General features: G+C 44.1%; 1 protein-coding gene across 4 annotated transcripts in view; it reads right to left on the minus strand.

Annotated features, from left to right (window-relative positions):
- Nucleotides 1-17,977, minus strand: part of gas7b (growth arrest-specific 7b) — a 449,937-nt gene that overhangs the window by 124,724 nt on the left and 307,236 nt on the right. For all 4 annotated transcript variants that reach the window (XM_043714439.1, XM_043714440.1, XM_043714441.1 and 1 more), the window contains exon 3: nucleotides 10,145-10,222. In XM_043714439.1, coding sequence (XP_043570374.1) covers nucleotides 10,145-10,222 — 78 coding nt within the window. The remainder of the gene's footprint in view (nucleotides 1-10,144; nucleotides 10,223-17,977) is intronic.

Genomic DNA, 17,977 nt, shown 5'->3' on the forward strand with positions numbered 1-17,977 from the left:
ATGACACAAATCTTTCCCACGACGAGCAATAAAATCGCCCACGCCCACTCTGGAATCAGACCCCAATAAGATTTGGGCCGAAATCTGAAAAAGATGTTTACAATCAGTCATTGCCTTAATTGGCACCCTTGCAAATATTTATTTATCTCCTTACTTTCCTCCCCTTCCTTCCTAAAGATACTGACTTAGAGTGTAGCTCAGTGAACTGTGTGGGACAATCACTTAAAGTAGTTCCTGATGCTCCAATATGCATAGAGTCATAACGATGTACAGCATGGAAATAGACCCTTCAGTCCAACCCGTCCATGCCGCCCAGATATCCCAACCCAATCTAGTCCCACCTGCCCGCACCCAGCCCACTTCCCTCCAAACCCTTCCTATTCATATACCCATCTAAATGCCTCTTAAATGTTGCAATTATATCAGCCTCCACCACTTTCTTTGGCAGCTCATTCCATACACATACCACTCTGTGTGAAAATGTTGCCCCTTAGGTCTCTTTTATATCTATCCCCTCTCGCCCTAAACCTATGCCCTCTAGTTCTGGACTCCCCAACCCCAGGAAAAGACTTTGTCTATTTACCCTATCCATGCCCCTAATTTTGTAAACCGCTATATGGTCACCCCTCAGCCTCCGACACTCCAGGGAAAATAGCCCCAGCCTTTTCAGCCTCTCCCTATAGCTTAAATCCTCCAACCCTGGCAATATCCTTGTAAATCTTTTCTGAACCCTTTCAAGTTTCACAACATCTTTCCGATAGGAAGGAGATCAGAATTGCATGTAATATTCCAACAGTTCAGCAAGGGGCTCGACAAGGTTCCCCATGGGAGACTGATTAGCAAGGTTAGATCTCACAGAATACAGGGAGAACCAGCCATTTGGATTCAGAACTGGCTCAAAGGTAGAAGACAGAGGGTGGTGGTGGAGGGTTGTTTTTCAGACTGGAGGCCTGTGACCAGTGGAGTGCCACAAGGGTCGGTGCTGGGCCCTCTACTTTTTGTCATTTACACAAACTATTTGGATGTGAGCATAAGAGGTACAGTTAGTAAGTTTGCAGATGACACCAAAATTGGAGGTGTAGTGGACAGTGAAGAGGATTACCTCAGATTACAACAGAATCTGGACCAGATGGGCCAATGGGCTGAGAAGTGGCAGATGGAGTTTAATTCAGGTAAATGCGAGGTGCTACATTTTAGGGAAAGCAAATCTTAGCAGGACTTATACACTTAATGGTAAGGACCTAGGGAGTGTTGCTGAACAAAGAGACCTCGGAGTGCAGGTTCATAGCTCCTTGAAAGTGGAGTCACAGGTAGATAGGATAGTGAAGGAGGCGTTTGGTATGCTTACCTTTATTGGTCAAAGCATTGAGTACAGGAGTTGGGAGGTCATGCTGCGGCTGTGGAGTGGATCAACACCACCAGTATAGGCTGGGTAGGCCAAATAACCAGTTTCTGGGCTATAACGCCTATGAAATGCTTCAGAAATTTGGAGAATGCCCCAGACTTCATACATTTGTGCATTTAATTTAAAAAGTGTAGATGGAAACCAAAGCAATAAACTAGAGGCAACATGGCCAGTGTTACGAGGATAAAAATTACATAAGAGTTATGCAATTAAAAGTAGGGCTTTGGGCAGTGTTGTAGAACAGAGATACCTGAGGGGTTCAGGTACAAAATTCTTTGAAGTTTGCATCACATACAGATAGGGTGTCTAAGAAGGCATTTTGCATACTTGCCTTCATGGCTCAGACCTTTTGAGTATTGGAGTTGGAACATTACATTGAGGTTGTACAAGATGGTGGTGAGGCCTCTTCGGGAATATTGTGTCAAGTTCTAGTTGCCCTGTTTTGGAAGGGCATTATTAATCTCGGCAGGGTTCAGGAGAGATTTACCAGGATGTTGCTGGGAAGGAGGGTTTGATTTATACAGAGAGGTTGGATAGGCTTGGATTCTTTTTCACTGGAACATAGGAGATTGAGGAGTGGCCTTATAGAGGTTTATAAAATTGAGTATAGATAAAGTGAATGACACATGACTTTTCTCTCTGGTGGGGAATTTTAAGACTAGGGAGCATATTTTTAAGATGAGGGGAGAAAGATTATAAAAAAAGACATGAGAGGGCAATTTCTATTTTTCAAACAGCAAGTTTCTTGTGTGGAATGAATTTCCAGAGGAAGTGGTGGATGAGGGTACAGTTCAATGTTTGAAAGACATTTACATAAGTACATGACTAAGAAGTGAAAACAAATTGCTGGAAAAGCTCAGCAGATCTGGCAGCATCTGTGGAGAGAAGTCAGACTTAGAGTTAATGGTACAGGTCAAATGGCCCTTCCTCAGAACTGGATGAGCTCATTAATAAAAAAAGTTGGGAGGGATATGGGCTAAGCGCAGGCAGGTGGGACCAATTTAGTTTGGGATTATGGTTGGCGTGGACAGGTTGAACTGAAGGGTCTAGATTAGAATGGTGCTGGAAAAGCATAGCAGGTCAGGCAGCACCCGAGGAACAGGAAAATCGATGTTTTGGGCAAAAGCCCTTCATCAGGAAAGCCCTTCATCACTTTCGCCTGGTTGGACTGAAGGGTCTGTTTCTGTGCTATATGCCTTTGACTCTAGATAAAGCTTCAGCGTTGCTGTAATTCCTCCTCAACTCTAAAGAATCTTAAATGGAGTACAACATTAAGCGTTTGTTATTTGTGACCTGAAAGATTTAGTCAGTAAGGAATCGGGAAGGAACTGGGTCAGAACACTGGAGAACTGGGGCCATCATGCATTTCAAATTTCTTCCAATGGAATGTCAAATTGCAAACTTCCATGAGAATAGAGAGATCACATGCACCTCAAACTTAAAAATCACACAACACCAGGTTATAGTCCAACAGGTTTGATTGGAAGCACACTAGCTTTCGGAGCGACGCTTCTTCATCAGGTGATTGTGGAGGGCTCGATCGTAACACAGAATTTATCGCAAAAATTTGCAGTGTGATGTAACTGAAATTATACATTGAAGAATTGATTGTCTGTTAAGCCTTTCATCTGTCAGAATACAGTGATAGTTTCACCTCTTTCATGTGTAAATCACAAAACCCTTTTTTTTAAAGTTGCATTCTCGGGTTAGCTGTTAACAATGGTGATAGCTAGACAATGTGTTGAAGGTGTTAGCCCCCTGTGTTCTCTGTCTATGACCTGATGTTTAGATTGATTCCAATCTAAAAAGTGAAATAACAGAGTTTTATATAAGTTCGTGCAGTTTTTGAGCTCAGAGTTCGACATGAATCTATGTGGTTTTTGAGCAAAGTGCAATGTAACTTTGTACCAAAAAAAATAGACAGAGAACACAGGGGGCTAACACCTTCAACACATTGTCTACAGAGACAACAAGCTCTCTGTAGTGCTTACTGCAACTGGTCTGTAATCAGTCAGAATCACATTCAACAGGATGGGCCAGAATGTTCATTTCGTAATTTCGAGAAAAGATTCAGCATTTAAAGAAAACATACAAGTACCAAGATGTACCAAAATTAGTTTATAGGATTTTATTCCCAAATTAGTCTATTTAAAAAATGTACAACAATCAAGTGCAGATCTGACAGAGCGAAACATTAATTTTTCTCTCTCCATAATACAATTTTAATCAACTCTTATATCCATGGAGGCATCACCTCCAAAGTGGGCCTGATTAATTGTAACCAATTTTAGATAAAATTCAATCCATTGGCTAATTGGTTACCAGAACTACAGATGTCAATCTTTATATATTCAACATAGAGAATGCTTGAGAAATGGAATCAAGTAACAGAACGTGTGACCATACTTGAAACAGGCAACCAAAATTCAAAATTTGCTTTGATTTCCAATCCCAAACTTGTTAATTTAGTAGCAAAACAAGTCTAAATGATGGAAATGGAAGTGGATGCAGTGAGTGACCAGGATGTCTTCAGTGTCTTGTTAAACTCCACATTCTAAAGTACAGGACTGACATGACTTCAAAACTGTTGCACATTAGAAGGGTCTTAGGCCATAAAGTATAGAAACAGAACTAGACCATTTGGCCCATCAAACCAGCTCTACCAGTCGATCATGGCTGATGTGTTTCTCGAACTCAATCTCCTGTCCTCTTCCTGTAACACATGAACCCCTTACTAATTAAGAACCTCTCTCTCGCGGTCTTAAGTCCACTGAATGACTTAGCATCCATGCATTCTGTGGCAATGATCAGGTTAACCAACTTCTAACTGAAAAAATTCCTCATCTCAGTTCTAAAGGGCCATCCTGAAAAAGACCTCTTCATCTCCACGCTGTCTTCTGCTAGTCAGCCAATCCTCTACTGTTGCCAGTACCAGCAGTGCAACTTGCCAGCAACAGTATGCCAGGATTAGTTAATCATTATGTTACCAACAACCAGAGAGAACTGGTGACTAACCTCATACAGTTTGCTGCACAAAAGGTTAGAGCAATGAACCTGCACAGAGGTGCAGTTCTGATCATAGAGTTGGTTAACACTGGAAACAAGCACAAGTGGATCTCTGCGTTCACCTGCCTACCTGAGCAGCCCATTGAGGACCACACTGCACAACTCCAGAATTCTAGAGGAAGGATGAGAAAAGATGCGGTAAAGATTGCCTCATGCATCTCCCTGAGCAGGAGACTGCAGCTGGCATAGATCCCAATGTGGCTGTAAGACTCTCTCGAAAAAAGAATGTCAAGGTGAAAGTGGTCACATTGGCGTATGGGTTGTGCACGCCCTCATGGACAGTCAACAGACCAGAGCCGTACAAAGTCCAGGTTGATGTCCTTAGCAAGGCCCCTCTACCCAAGAAGTTTAGATTAAAGATTCCCTACAGTGTGGAAACAGGCCCTTCGGCTCAACAAGTCCACACCGACCCTCCAAAGAGCAACCCACCCAGGCCCATTCCCCCCTGACTAATGCACCTAACAGTATAGGCAATTTAGCATGGTCAATTCACCTAACCTTCACATCTTTGTGACTGTGGGAGGAAACCGGAGCACCCAGAGAAACCCACGCAGACACAGAGAGAATGTGCAAACTCCACACAGACAGTTGCCCGAGACAGGAATTGAACCCAGGTCCCTGGCGCTGTGAGATAGCAGTGCTAACCACTGAGCCACCGTGCCAGCCCACAGACTCAGGGAAATTGGTACAGGTTGTGTGTTCTTCGAGTGGTTGTGAAGAAGAATATTGCAAACTGGTGTTAACTTTGTTGTCATGACCATTGCATCAGACTTGCCTTGTCAAGGCTACTAATGACTGTCAGATGGTGATTAACCGCCTTGTGTATGGAAACAGGCAAGTAAGACCCACTATTGTATGCCCCCTGAATATTCAAGGATAATTTCTATAATGCCCTCCACAATTAAAGAGGAGAAAGTGAGGTCTGCAGATGCTGGAGATCAAAGTTGAAACTTTATTGCTGGAACAGCACAGCAGGTCAGGCAGCATCCAGGGAACAGGAGATTCGACGTTTCGGGCACAGGCCCTTCTTCAGGAAATCACAATTAAACACAGGAGGTGTTCACATACTGGGGTGTCATGCCTTATACTGAGAGAGTCAGTGAGTTGGCAGAACGCCAGACCAAAGTAAATGTTCTAATGAACAGTCAAATCTGGGGTGCATTTTCAAGGCATGAAAAGGAAACAATGATGAGGATACTCTGAAGACTGCACCAACTTGCAGCGTGGCATTCTTGTCCCGGGGGTCTGATCACATCGTGAAGGGCTCCTTCTGTAGCTTCTAGGTATTCCAGCAGCTGGCATGAAGGTCCTTTCCCTGGTGCGGAGGTCTCGTCCTTGCTTCAGAGGCTACTGCCAGGTCTTCCAATGGCCCAGTGTGGAGACCGCCTCTCAGCCTGCCGTGGGGGTCTCAGCCAAGTTTTCCCAATGTACTCCAAACCCAGGAGCCATTACTTGAATCTTGATGAACTTTTACTTTTTCTTCTCCTTATTTAGGACTTCTGGCATTGATCTAGGCCCTGTGTTATGGTGACTTAAAAATATACGTGACAATAAAATGCTATTCTATTTTTAGAAGTTTTGATATTGATTTCACCTCCTGAGAGATGCTGACCAGTGTTGCTGTGCATGGCACAATTCAAACAAAACACTGCCTCCAATACATTTGGAGTTTGCAAAGACAAAACAGAGCCAACAGCTCATCCAAAGTGCAATTATCTGCAGTCAAACCTTCAGGGCAGAAATCAATCTGATCTACCCTAACAAGTATGCTATGTGTTGAATATGGTCGATAACAGCTCAAAGAATGAAGAGAAAAAGCAATTTAGTTAAAATGAAATGCAATCCACAATTTTCAAATACTATACTGAATTACAATGTACATAAATTTACACCCTAAAGTCAAATACTGGTATGGGTGAGAGTGGTCACCATTTTGAAATATCAACTTCAGATGCAAAGTCAGTGCAGATCTTAAACTCACACACAGCCTGTATCTGCTGCTTACACTCAATTGTAAGCTACCAGCAAATAAAACATACGTTTACATGGGAGCAAAACTGCATCGGACAAGGAATGACAGCACTGAATGTTGTAGCTGAAAGGGAAGTTGGCTTACATGCCAAACATTTGCAACATTTTGGGGACTGGGTAAAAGGAGCATCTCACACATCATGTCAACTTGTAGTCCAGATGTATGGTAATGTCCAGGAATGGGTAACCATCAATTCATTTATGCTGTACCTGTTGCTTTTTCAGATTCTATTACAAGTTCACCTTTTACACCATTTATTCATTTGTGAGATACGGATGTAATTGGTTGGGCCAGCAATTATTGGCCTTCCCTAGTTGATTTGAGAAGCCACCTTCTTCAACTGAAAGTCATTTAGTGTAGGTAGACCCACCGTTCAGGGGAGTATTTCAGGATTTTTGACCCAGCAACACTGAAGCAATGGCAATATATTTCCATGACGTGAAGGAGCTGGGGTGAACAAAGTTAGAAATCACACAACACCAGGTTATAGTCGAGCAGGATTTATTTGGAAGCACTAGCATTTGGAGTGCTGCTCCTTCATCAAGTAGCTGTGAAGGAGCAGCGCTCTGAAAGCTAGTGCTTCCAAATAAATCCTGTTGGACTTAACCTGGTGCTGTGAGATTTCTAGCTGAATATATTTCCAGGTCAAATGGCAAGTGACTTGAAGTGGATCTTGCAGGCGGTGGTATCCCCATGTATCTGCCCTCCATGCCCTTCTAGATGGAAGTGGTCATCAGTTTGGAAGATGATGTTGAAGCAGTCTTGGGGAATTTCTGCAGTGCATCTTGTAGATAGTACACATTGCTGCTATGGAGTGTTGGAGGTGGGGGAGGTAGTGAATGTTTGTGGACACTGTGCCAAACAAGTCGGCTGCTTTGTCCAGGATGGTGAAGCTTCTCGAGTGTTGTTGGAGCTGCATTCATGCAGAGAAGTGAAAAATATCGCATCGCAATCCTGACTTGTGCTTGTAGATGGAGGATAGGCTTTGGAGAATTTAGGATGGGGGTTGCATGGTGTAGGATTCATTGTTACAAGATCAGGTCAGAGGCACAGTAATTCTATGGCTGGTCCAGTCCAGTTTCTGGTCAACAGTAACCACAATAGTGGGGTTATCAGTGATGGGAATGCCTTTGAATCCCAAGGAGCAATGGTTAGATTCTGGAGATGTGCATCGCCTGGCATTTCTGTGGCACAAATCTCACTTACCATTTATCACCTCAAACCTGTAAAAGGTCTTGCTGCATGTGAACATGGACTGCTTTAGTATTTGAGGAGTCATGAATGGCGCTGAATATCAGACAGTGAACATCTCCACTTCTGACCTTATGTTGGAGGGAGTTCGTTGATGAAGCAGCTGAAAATGGTTAGGCCTAGGACATTAGCCTGATGGAATCCTGCAGAGATGTCCTGGAGGTGCGATGACTTAAAAACAAGCACAACGGTCTTTCTTTGTGCCAGATATGACACCGTCTCGCAGACAGTTTACTCCCCGATTTCCACCGACTCCAGGTTGGCTCTTTGGTGCCACACTCAGTGAAATGCAGCCTTGACAGCAAGGACTATCACTCTCACCTCATCTTTGGAATTCAGCTCTGTTGTCCATGCTTGAACCAATGAAGTCAAGGGGTGAGTGGCCCTGGAGGAACCCAAACTGGGTGTCAATGAGCAGGTGCTACTTGAGAGCACTATTGGTAACACCTTCCAAAGTTTTACCAATGAAGAGTAGACTGATGGGGCAGTAATTGGCCAGGTTGGATTTGTCCTGCTGTTTACATACAGGACATCGCTGAACAATTTTCCACATTGTCAGGTAGATGCCAGTGTTGCATCTGTACTGAAACAGCTTGGTTTGGAACACATAACGTTCTGGAGCACAAGTCTTCAGCACTATTGCCAGAATGTTGTCAGGGTCCCTAGCATTTGCAGTGCTTCCAATTATTTCTTGATAACATGTGAGTGAAGGAAAAGCGCAGGTCAGGCAGCATCCAAGGAGCAGGAGAATCGATGTTTTGGGCATAAGCCCTTCTTCAGGAAGCCCTTCTTATGCCCAAAACGTCGATTCTCCTGCTCCTTGGATGCTGCCTGACCTGCTGTGCTTTTCCAGCCATACATCTCCAGCATCTGTAGTCCTCACTTTCTCCAACATGTGAGTGAATCAAATTATCTGAAGACTAGTGCAATGAACCATCCACTCTGCACTTCTGGCTGAAGGTTATTGCAAGTGCTTATGTATTGATGCAGTGGCCTCCTCCATCATTAAGAATGTGGATATTTATGGAGTCTCCTTCACCAGTGAGATGTTTAATTGTCTACCACCATTTACAACTGGATGTGACAGGACTACAGAGCTTAGACCTGATCAACTGCTTCAGGAATTGTTCAGATCTATCAATCACTTGCTGCGTATACTATGTGGCACACAAGTAGCCTTGAATTGGAACTTCATCAGACTGGCGTTTCATTTTTAGGTATGCTCGGTGCTAGGCCTGGGATTCCCTCCTACATTCTTCATTGAACCAGGGTTGATCCCCTTGCTGTAGTAACAGTACGCCAGGCCATGAGGTTGAAGATCATGCTGGAGTACAATTCTGCTACTGATGATGCCTCATAGTGTCTCATTGATTCCCAGAGTTGAGTTGCTCGATCTGTTTGAAGTCTCTTTCACTTAACATGGTAATAGCGGTACACAATATGATGCAAGGTATTCTCAACGTAAAGATGGGATGACTTCTTTACAAGGACTGGCAGTGGACACTCTTACTGATATTACCATGGACAGTTGCATCTGCAGATTGGTGAGGATGAGGTGAAGTACATTGCCAATCTTATTGGTTCCCTCACAACCTGCTGCAAGCCCAGTCTAGCAGCAATGTCCTTTAAGACTCAAGCAGCTCAGTCAGTTGTGGTGTTCTCAAGTCGCTCTTCATGCTGCACATTGGAATCTCCCATTCAGAATACTTTCTGCAGCTTTACCACCCACAAGGAGTAGTATTGACTCATCAGTTTGATGGGAGGGAGGATGGAATTGGAGGGGTGGGCTTATATGGTGATTAGGTTTCCTTGGCCATGTTTGACCTCACACCATGAGACCTCATGGGGTCTGAAGTCAATGTTAAGGATTCTTCAGACAACTCCTTCCTGAATGTATCCCCACTATGTGTCCAAACCTCTGCTGGGTCAGAGCTGCCATTGCAGGGGAGAAAAACCCTATTTAACACATCACCTTTCCACCTCTTATCCCCACTTCAAGTCCGATTCCACCCTCAGGCGGTTGTATGGGTGGAGTTTGCCCATGCTCAGTGTGTCTGTATGGGTTTCCTCCAAGTGCTCCAGTTTCCTCCCACATTCCAAAAGACTTGCAGATAAGGCGGATTGGCCATGGTAAATGCAGGGTTAGAGGGATAGAGTAGGGTGCTATATGGAGAGCCAGTGTGGACTCAATGGGCCAGATGGCCTACTTCCATATTGCAGGGATTCTATGATTCTAGCTTCTCATCAGAAGTTTGGTGTTTTTTATTTCGGGTGCTCCATTTCTCTTTTACCCCCCAAAAATGTGAAAATGCCAAAGTAAAAGAAAATTCAAGGTCAACTCGGAAGTTTATTTTAGCAGTTAATCATCGCTCAAAATAAAGATTAGTTACCTGTAGGCAATGAATTCATCTGTGAAATTGGACTCTTTGGTGTTCCTGGAGCACTTGTTGGCCTTTCCCAGGTTGTTTCTATAATCAAACAGAAGATTAAAGTTTACAAAAAGAGAAATCTATGAAATATAAATCAGTTCATAAATGTTGGTGAAAGAGATAAGCTCAAGAGTTAAAAATGCTTACAAAAATGCGAGAGTGAGATACAATAATCAGAAATTTTAAAGCTTCACCTTACTCTTGTTTATCTAGCTAAACTGGCAAAGATTACTGGAGATAAAACACGTTTAGATTTGAGTGCAGCATTATTTACAATGAATTGATCCTTGGAGAAAGAACCAAAAACAAATTGTTACAAAGGCTCAGCAGGTCTGGCAGCACCTGTGGAGAGAAATCAGAGTGAACATTTTGCACCAAGTCACCCTTCCTCAGAACTGACCCAAAACATTAACTAATTGCTCTTCACAGATGTTGCCAGACCTGCTGAGCTTTTCCAGCAATTTCTGCTTGCGTTTCAGATTTCCAGCATTCACAGTTCTTTCAGTTTTTATTTGGGAGAAAGAACATTTGGATCAAATAAAAACCTTCACGTTTTGTCAAGGAAGACAATGTTGAAGGGACTCACTTCTGATAATGTTCATGAGGCTGATTCTCGAGATGATAGGCTCGGCTTTTGAGGGAAAGGTTGAGCAAGTGAGGCCCATATTTAGTTTTTCTTTCCAAGATTGAGAAGTGATTTTATTAAAATCTGTCAGATTCTCAGAGAGGGCTTGACAGATAATTGACTAGTTCTAGAACTAGGGGCCACAATGCCAAATGAAGGGACCTCCCATGTTATGCAGGCATGCAAAGGATTTCGTTTCTCAGAGGGTCATTTGGGTGGGGTGGGGGGGGGGTCTCTTACCCACAGGTAAAGAGAGGATAGCTCATTGATTATACTAAAGCTGATTTAGACATACTTTTGATCAATGAGATAGTCAAGTCATAGAATCAGAGTCCCCACAGTGTGGAAGCAGGCCATTCGGCCCACTGAGTCCACACCGACCCTCCAAAGAGCATCCCATCCAGACGCACCCCCTTGTACCCTATCCCCGCATTTCCCATGGCTAATCCACCAGCCTATACATCCTTGGATTCTACAGGTCAATTTAGCATGGCCAATCCACCTAACCTGCACACCTTTGGACTCTATGTCTTTGGGAAGAAACCCACGCAGAAAAAGGGTGACAGTCTGTGAGAGATTTGTACAGTCTAGAATTGAACCTGGATCCCAGGCACGATGAGGCAGCAATGCTAACCACGGAGCCACCGTAATGCCCCAAGTCGAGGATTATGGAAGACATGCAGGGTAGGGGAGTTAAAATAATAAGATCAGCCGTGGTCACACTGAATGACGGAGCAGGTTTGGGAGGCCAACAATCCTACTCCTGTTTCCTGTCTTCTTACATACTGGACACATCTGCTTTCATATTATAGATTAGTACTTCTCTTTCATCATCAGTCTTTCTTTTCCTATCTTTCAAAGATTCCTTCTAATAATCTAAACGTTGCTCCAAAGTCATGGTGACTTGGCAGTTAATGCCAACCCTACGATCTTTCATGCAAGATAATATCGGTCTATAGGTATTATACCCAATTCAGAAGAGATACATAATCGACTATTCCGGCTTGAGAAGCCTCATTCCACAAGCATGGTGCAAGGTGAGCATCCATGCTCCATGAACCACCACAACCCATAGGGGATTGAACCCACAATGTTATCATTCTGAATCACACTAATCACCTGGCTAATTGAGCGAACTACTCCACCCAATCACCTATTTGTAAAGTGACCTATCCTGTGCTGAGGTCATGTTTAAGCCATTCATTATTACTATGGATGAACAACGAGAACTGCTTATTTTTGCCTCGTCATTGACTGTACAAATCTCACACAGGCTGCCACCCCTTGTCTGCGTCGGTTTCTTCCCAAAGACGTGGAGTCCAAAGGTGTGCATGTTAGGTGGATTGGCCATGCTAAATTGACGTAGAATCCAAGGGTGTACAGGCTGGTGGACTAGCCGTGGGAAATGCAGGGATAGGGTACGAGGGAGTTGGTCTGGATGGGATGCTCTTTGGAGGGTCAGTATGGACTCAGTGGGCCAAATGTTATTATTATTTTCAATGCTAGGGTTTACCGAGCTGTAGATCACATTCTACCATCCCTGTCCTAATGTTTGCACTGCATTAAAGGCTTGCCACATGCTTTTGAAATGCATCTGCTGTCCTGCCAAAAAGAAAAGTACTAAGAGGCTACAGGGTTGGAACATTGTGAACTCAAAACGTGCATTCCCAATTAGTTTTCATTCAATCTCGTCTTATTTTCCCACAACGACAACGTGAAGTCAAAGAATATTCTGGGATCAGAACCTTTAAATGGCGAGATCAGCACTAATGTGCTGCTATATTATTCTAGGATAAAATCAATGTAATGAGGCTTTCGAGCACAGGCACACACTGTTAGTTTTGATATCAATTACATTCTTTAGTTTGTCAAATTTCTGCCAGTATGCATTAGAATGGGTTGAAGTGTTCCTCTTTCTACCACACTACATACAATTAGTGTCATGGTATGCATTATACCCAGTAGCAAAACTGTGATACATTGACACAAATTGACTTAATGAAACAGAATTTTTAAAACTACATCTTTGCAACACTTATTTCTGCAGCAAAGTTCTGAACTAAAACATTACAGATTTTAAACAGAAACTGCCTTTCTTCATCCAATGTCAAAATTAGGAAATGGAGACTGACTGTCCAGCGATAAGCTTAATCCAACTTGTTAGCTGGGAAACCCACAGATTGGGTAAAATATTGGTTTCAGTCCCCTTCCAAAATAAATACTAACTAACGTTTCTAAACTGTAAAATGCATGTTGAACCTAACAATCCCAATTTTGTAGCAATGAATTAAAATGTCCCCAATTTAATCATCAGTGGAGATTAGGTGAGATAGCTTAACCTGGCAAGGAGGCAGGATATTGTCTGTGCTTACTGAATTATACATGGCCAAAACATACCTAACTGTGCCTGACCAGAAATACTAACTGTGCATGACCACAGTAGCTGGAAACACCTGCTCTTCAGCATTCTGTACAATGGTTGACATTATGATGTTGTTAATCAAGGGTGTTAAAACAAAGCAAGTTGCGAGCTCTTTGGGTCATATATTTAACGAGCAGTGAATTCTCTCATGGAATATATATTAACATAATGAGGAGTTTGCTCATATATTATTCCTGTCTAGTGATTAGAGCTTCTTGGAGGTAAGCAAAAGATGGCTTAATTCAAACATCCTTATTAAACTGTGTTCCAAAAAGGATAGTGCAAATTTAGTGATAGCTCCTGCACTTGGATTATCTATATTATCCAGTCTACAAATGCCAACTTAGATGGTGGGACTGGGTTAACTGAATTTCTTCAAATGAAGGTTGAAAATATTCGAGGCAGTCATCATTGCTTACAAAATGTTAGGTAATTCAGGGTCACACTGATTTTCTGGATAAGTCCCCTTTTCCCCTTTGAATTGATAGGACAGGAGATACACAAATTTTCATGTGGAGCTGGTTTGGGTTTTTAATCCAGTTTTTCACATCTCTCTGGAGACTGCAGGGCTCCCAGTGTGGTGGGGATTGTGCACGTGTTACAAACAAACAAACACAAAACACAATTTCTGACAGAGCATAGGATTTTTACCACATTCTTCAAATATTTATACCCCACACAAAGTATGGATAAGGGAATGTGGTTTGCTTATGAAAACACAAGACATAACAATGGGGGAAAAGAAAATTGGAAATCCTCTAATCATTCTCCTTATAAAAATAAACTACTTTTTCAGAACAGTATGAAGTACTCCAATCAACAAATATAGGAGGAGGAAGCTGAATAAAAGATGTACAGAGTTCAAGGCCAGCTGGACTGTTTAGAATCCGCTGTAGTATTTAACCATGGAAATACCATGTCAAGTTTTCATCTGCCATCCACACAAATCTATTAGATTTCATACCTTTGATGTTTCAACTCTCTAGCGCAGGTCTGTTCCCTTCCCTTGACTCAAAGAGTTGCAGCGTGCTTGGTCTAAAGACCTGCGCTTCCCAAAAAAGGAAGATAATTAAAAACAATGTTGCTGTTTCGCCTTATCTACACTTTGGTATAGTTATACACAAGAATTGGTACATCAGAGGTTGGAGCATATGGGAAGACAGGGGTACATTATTTATCCCAGGAAATTCTCAATTGACATCCATACAAGTTGCCCATGGAACACTTTCCAGCTTAGAGCAGGCACGAGTCCCACTGAAGTTCCAGAAAGAAGCCCGGAATCTTTTCTTCCTCTCCCGACATCCCCAACAGTACCCTTCCACTGACGCACACATTCGTTTGGCTGAACTGATCCTCACCCTTAACAATTTCTCCTTCGAATTCTCCTGCTTCCTCCAGACCAAAGGAGTAGCCATGGGCACCCACATGAGCCCAGCTATGCCTGTCTCTTTGTCGGCTAGGTAGAACAGTCCATCTTCCATAGTTACACCAGCACCGCTTCCCACCTCTTCCTCCGCTACGTTGATGACTGCATTGAGCAGTTCATAAACTTCACCAACACATTCCACCCTGACCTTAAATTCACCTGGACCATCTCTGATGCCTCCCTCCCCTTCCTGGACATCTCCATCAATGACAACGGACTTGACAATGAAATTTTTTTTTTTTTTTACAAACCCATCGACTCCCACAGCTACCTGGATTACACCTCTTCCCACCCTACCTCCTGCAAAAATGCTACCCCATATTCCCAATTCCTCTGCCTCCGCCGTATCTGCTCCCAGGTGGACCAGTTCCACCACAGAACACACCAGATGACCTCCTTCTTTAGAGATTGCAATTTCCCGTCCCACATGGTTGAAGATGCCCTCCAATGCATCTCATCCACGTCATGCACCTCCGCCCTCAAACCCCACCCCTCCAACCGCAACAAGGACAGAACCACCCTCGTCCTCACTTTCCACCCTACCAACCTTCGCATTAACTGCATCATCTGCCGACATTTCTGCCACCTCTAAACAGACCCCACCACCAAGCATATATTCTTCCCTCCCCACCCCTTTCCGTTTTCCGCAAAGTCCTTTCCCTCCGTGACTATCTGGTCAGGTCCACCCCCCCCCCCACCACCCCAACAACCCACTCTCCGTTTCAACTTCCCCTCCCCCTCTGCTGAGGACATGCAGGTCCTGGGCCTCCTCCACCGCCGCTCCCTCACTACCTGACGCCTGGAGGAAGAATGCCTCATCCTCTGCCTCGGAACACTTCAACCCCAGGCATCAATGTCTACTTCACCAGTTTCCTCATTTCCCCTCCACCCCCAACTTTACCCCATTTCCAACCTTCCAGCTCCGCACCATCCTCATGGCCTGTCCTACCTGCCAATCTTCTTTCCCATCTATCCGCTCCACCCTCCTCTCTGACCTATCACCTTTATTCCCTCCTCTTAGCTACCTTCTCCCCAGCCCCACTCTTTCCCATTTATCTCTCCACCCAGAGGCTCCCTGCCTTCATTCCTGATGAAGGCCTTTGCCCGAAACATCGATTTTCCTGCTCCTTGAATGCTGCCTGACCTGTTGTGATTTTCCAGCACCACTCTTATCTAAGCCCTGAATCTTGCCAAGTGAAGAAAAAAAGACCCCCGACCAGAAAATCCCAGTGTCCAAAACAGCCAAGTCTGCTGGTGGCACCTCCAGGGCATGGACTCAGTTGCTACAAAGAATCACTACTATCCCATCAATTGAAGGTTCATCCCCTCCCAGTCTGCCACCTCCCCTCTCTTCCCCACCCCCGACACCGCCCTCCCCCAGCCCCAGCCAAAAAATTCCATTCTCTGTTTCAAATGGAAAGGGATTTCTTTGACAGGGTTAGTCATGATCAGACCTGCTATTTATTGCATTGCTATCACCTCACTTCCATTTCCGTCTATTCATCCTTTCTCGCCTCGATGAAATTTTCTTTTGAGACTCCTTGCTCAGTTCCGTAGTTTATTTAAGGTTCCTTCATTATTGCATTCCCACTTACATGGCTGGAAACCACATTGCCTACCATAAGACATTTGCTAAGAAGTGATCACAGAGGCTTTATGATCCCATGTTTACATTGCTCCATCACCAAGGCTACCACTTAATCTGAAATGGTAATCATGTTTACTCATTGCTTTCCAGCAGGGATGCGAGAGGACACTTTCAAACAATTCAAACCTCCAGCAGGACCACCATTCAACAGCTAAAAATGACATATTAGGTTATAGTCCAGCTGGTTTATTTGGAAGTTGTCGAATTGTTTTGTTTGGAACCTGCTGCTGCTGGACTACAACAGTGCTGTGAGATTTTCAAACTTTGTCCACCCCAGTCCAACACTGGCACCTCCAACATCATGGCATTCAAAAGCATTGCAGGTGCAAACTAACTTGCATATCCCAAGGGATTTGGATGTGGCTCTTTTCATTTAAGTCGGGAACCCTGTTACTTTGTCTCTGTACTCTTGGCACTCTGGTCACATGCCACAACATCATTTCCACAACAACACTGAGGTACAGGTAATACTCAATTTCCTAGGTTATCTAGTTCTTTACTTAATAATTGTTAAGAATTTCCTCAGCTGTAATACTGGCCCTTCTTTATTACAATGCTACAGTCAAGTAAACAAACCAATACCACGACTTCCTCAGAAGCCTAAGGAAATTTCACATGTCCACAATGCTCTTAACAATTTTAAAGATGCAGCCCAGAAAGCATCCTGTCTGGATGCAGCACAGCATGCTATGGCAACTTCCTAGCCCAAGCCTGCAAGAGAGTTGTGAACGCAGCCCAGTCCATCATGGAAACCAGCCTTCCATCTACTGACGCCATTCCAAACCTCTCTCCTACCTCAGTCATACTCTCTTCCTTCAGGCAGAAGATACAAAAGTTTGAAAACACATACCAACAAATTTAAGAACAGCTTGCTCTCCACTGTTATCAGACTTATGAATGGATCTTTGAGTTGGTCTTTCCCTGTACCTCCTCTGTAGCTGTAACACTATATTTTGCATGAACCCCACACTGCCCGGTTCTACCTCCTTCCCAAGATCCACAAGCCTGACCACCCCGGAACATAGTCCAGGAACCCGGCACTGCCTGGTTCTACCTCCTTCCCAAGATCCACAAGCCTGACCACCCTGGCCGACCCATTGTCTCAGCATGCTCCTGCCCCACTGAACTCATCTCTACCTACCTCAAAACTGTCCTATCTACCCTAGTCCAGGAACTCACCACATACATTCGAGACACCACCCACGCCCTCCACCTCCTCCAAGACTTCCATTTCCCCGGCCCCCAACGCCTCATCTTCACCATGGATATCCAATCCCTCTACACCTCCATCCGCCATGACCAGGGCCTCCAAGCCCTCTGTGTTTTCCTCTCCAGACGTCCCCAACAGTACCCTTCCACCGACACTCTCATTCGTTTGGCCGAACTGGTCCTCACCCTTAACAATTTCTCCTTCGAATCCTCCCACTTCCTCCAGACCAAAAGGGTAGCCATGGGCACACGTATGGGCCCCAGCAATGCCTGTCTCTTTGTTGGCTACGTAGAACAGTCTATCTTCCAAAGTTACACCAGCACCACTCCCCACCTCTTCCTCCGCTACATCGATGACTGCATTGGCGCCACCTCGTGCTCCCACGAGGAGGTTGAGCAATTCATCAACTTCACCAACACATTCCACCCTGACCTTAAATTTACCTGGACCATCTCCGACACCT

This window comes from Chiloscyllium plagiosum, chromosome 24 (assembly GCF_004010195.1).
Source record: "Chiloscyllium plagiosum isolate BGI_BamShark_2017 chromosome 24, ASM401019v2, whole genome shotgun sequence".
Classification (NCBI taxonomy): domain Eukaryota; kingdom Metazoa; phylum Chordata; class Chondrichthyes; order Orectolobiformes; family Hemiscylliidae; genus Chiloscyllium; species Chiloscyllium plagiosum.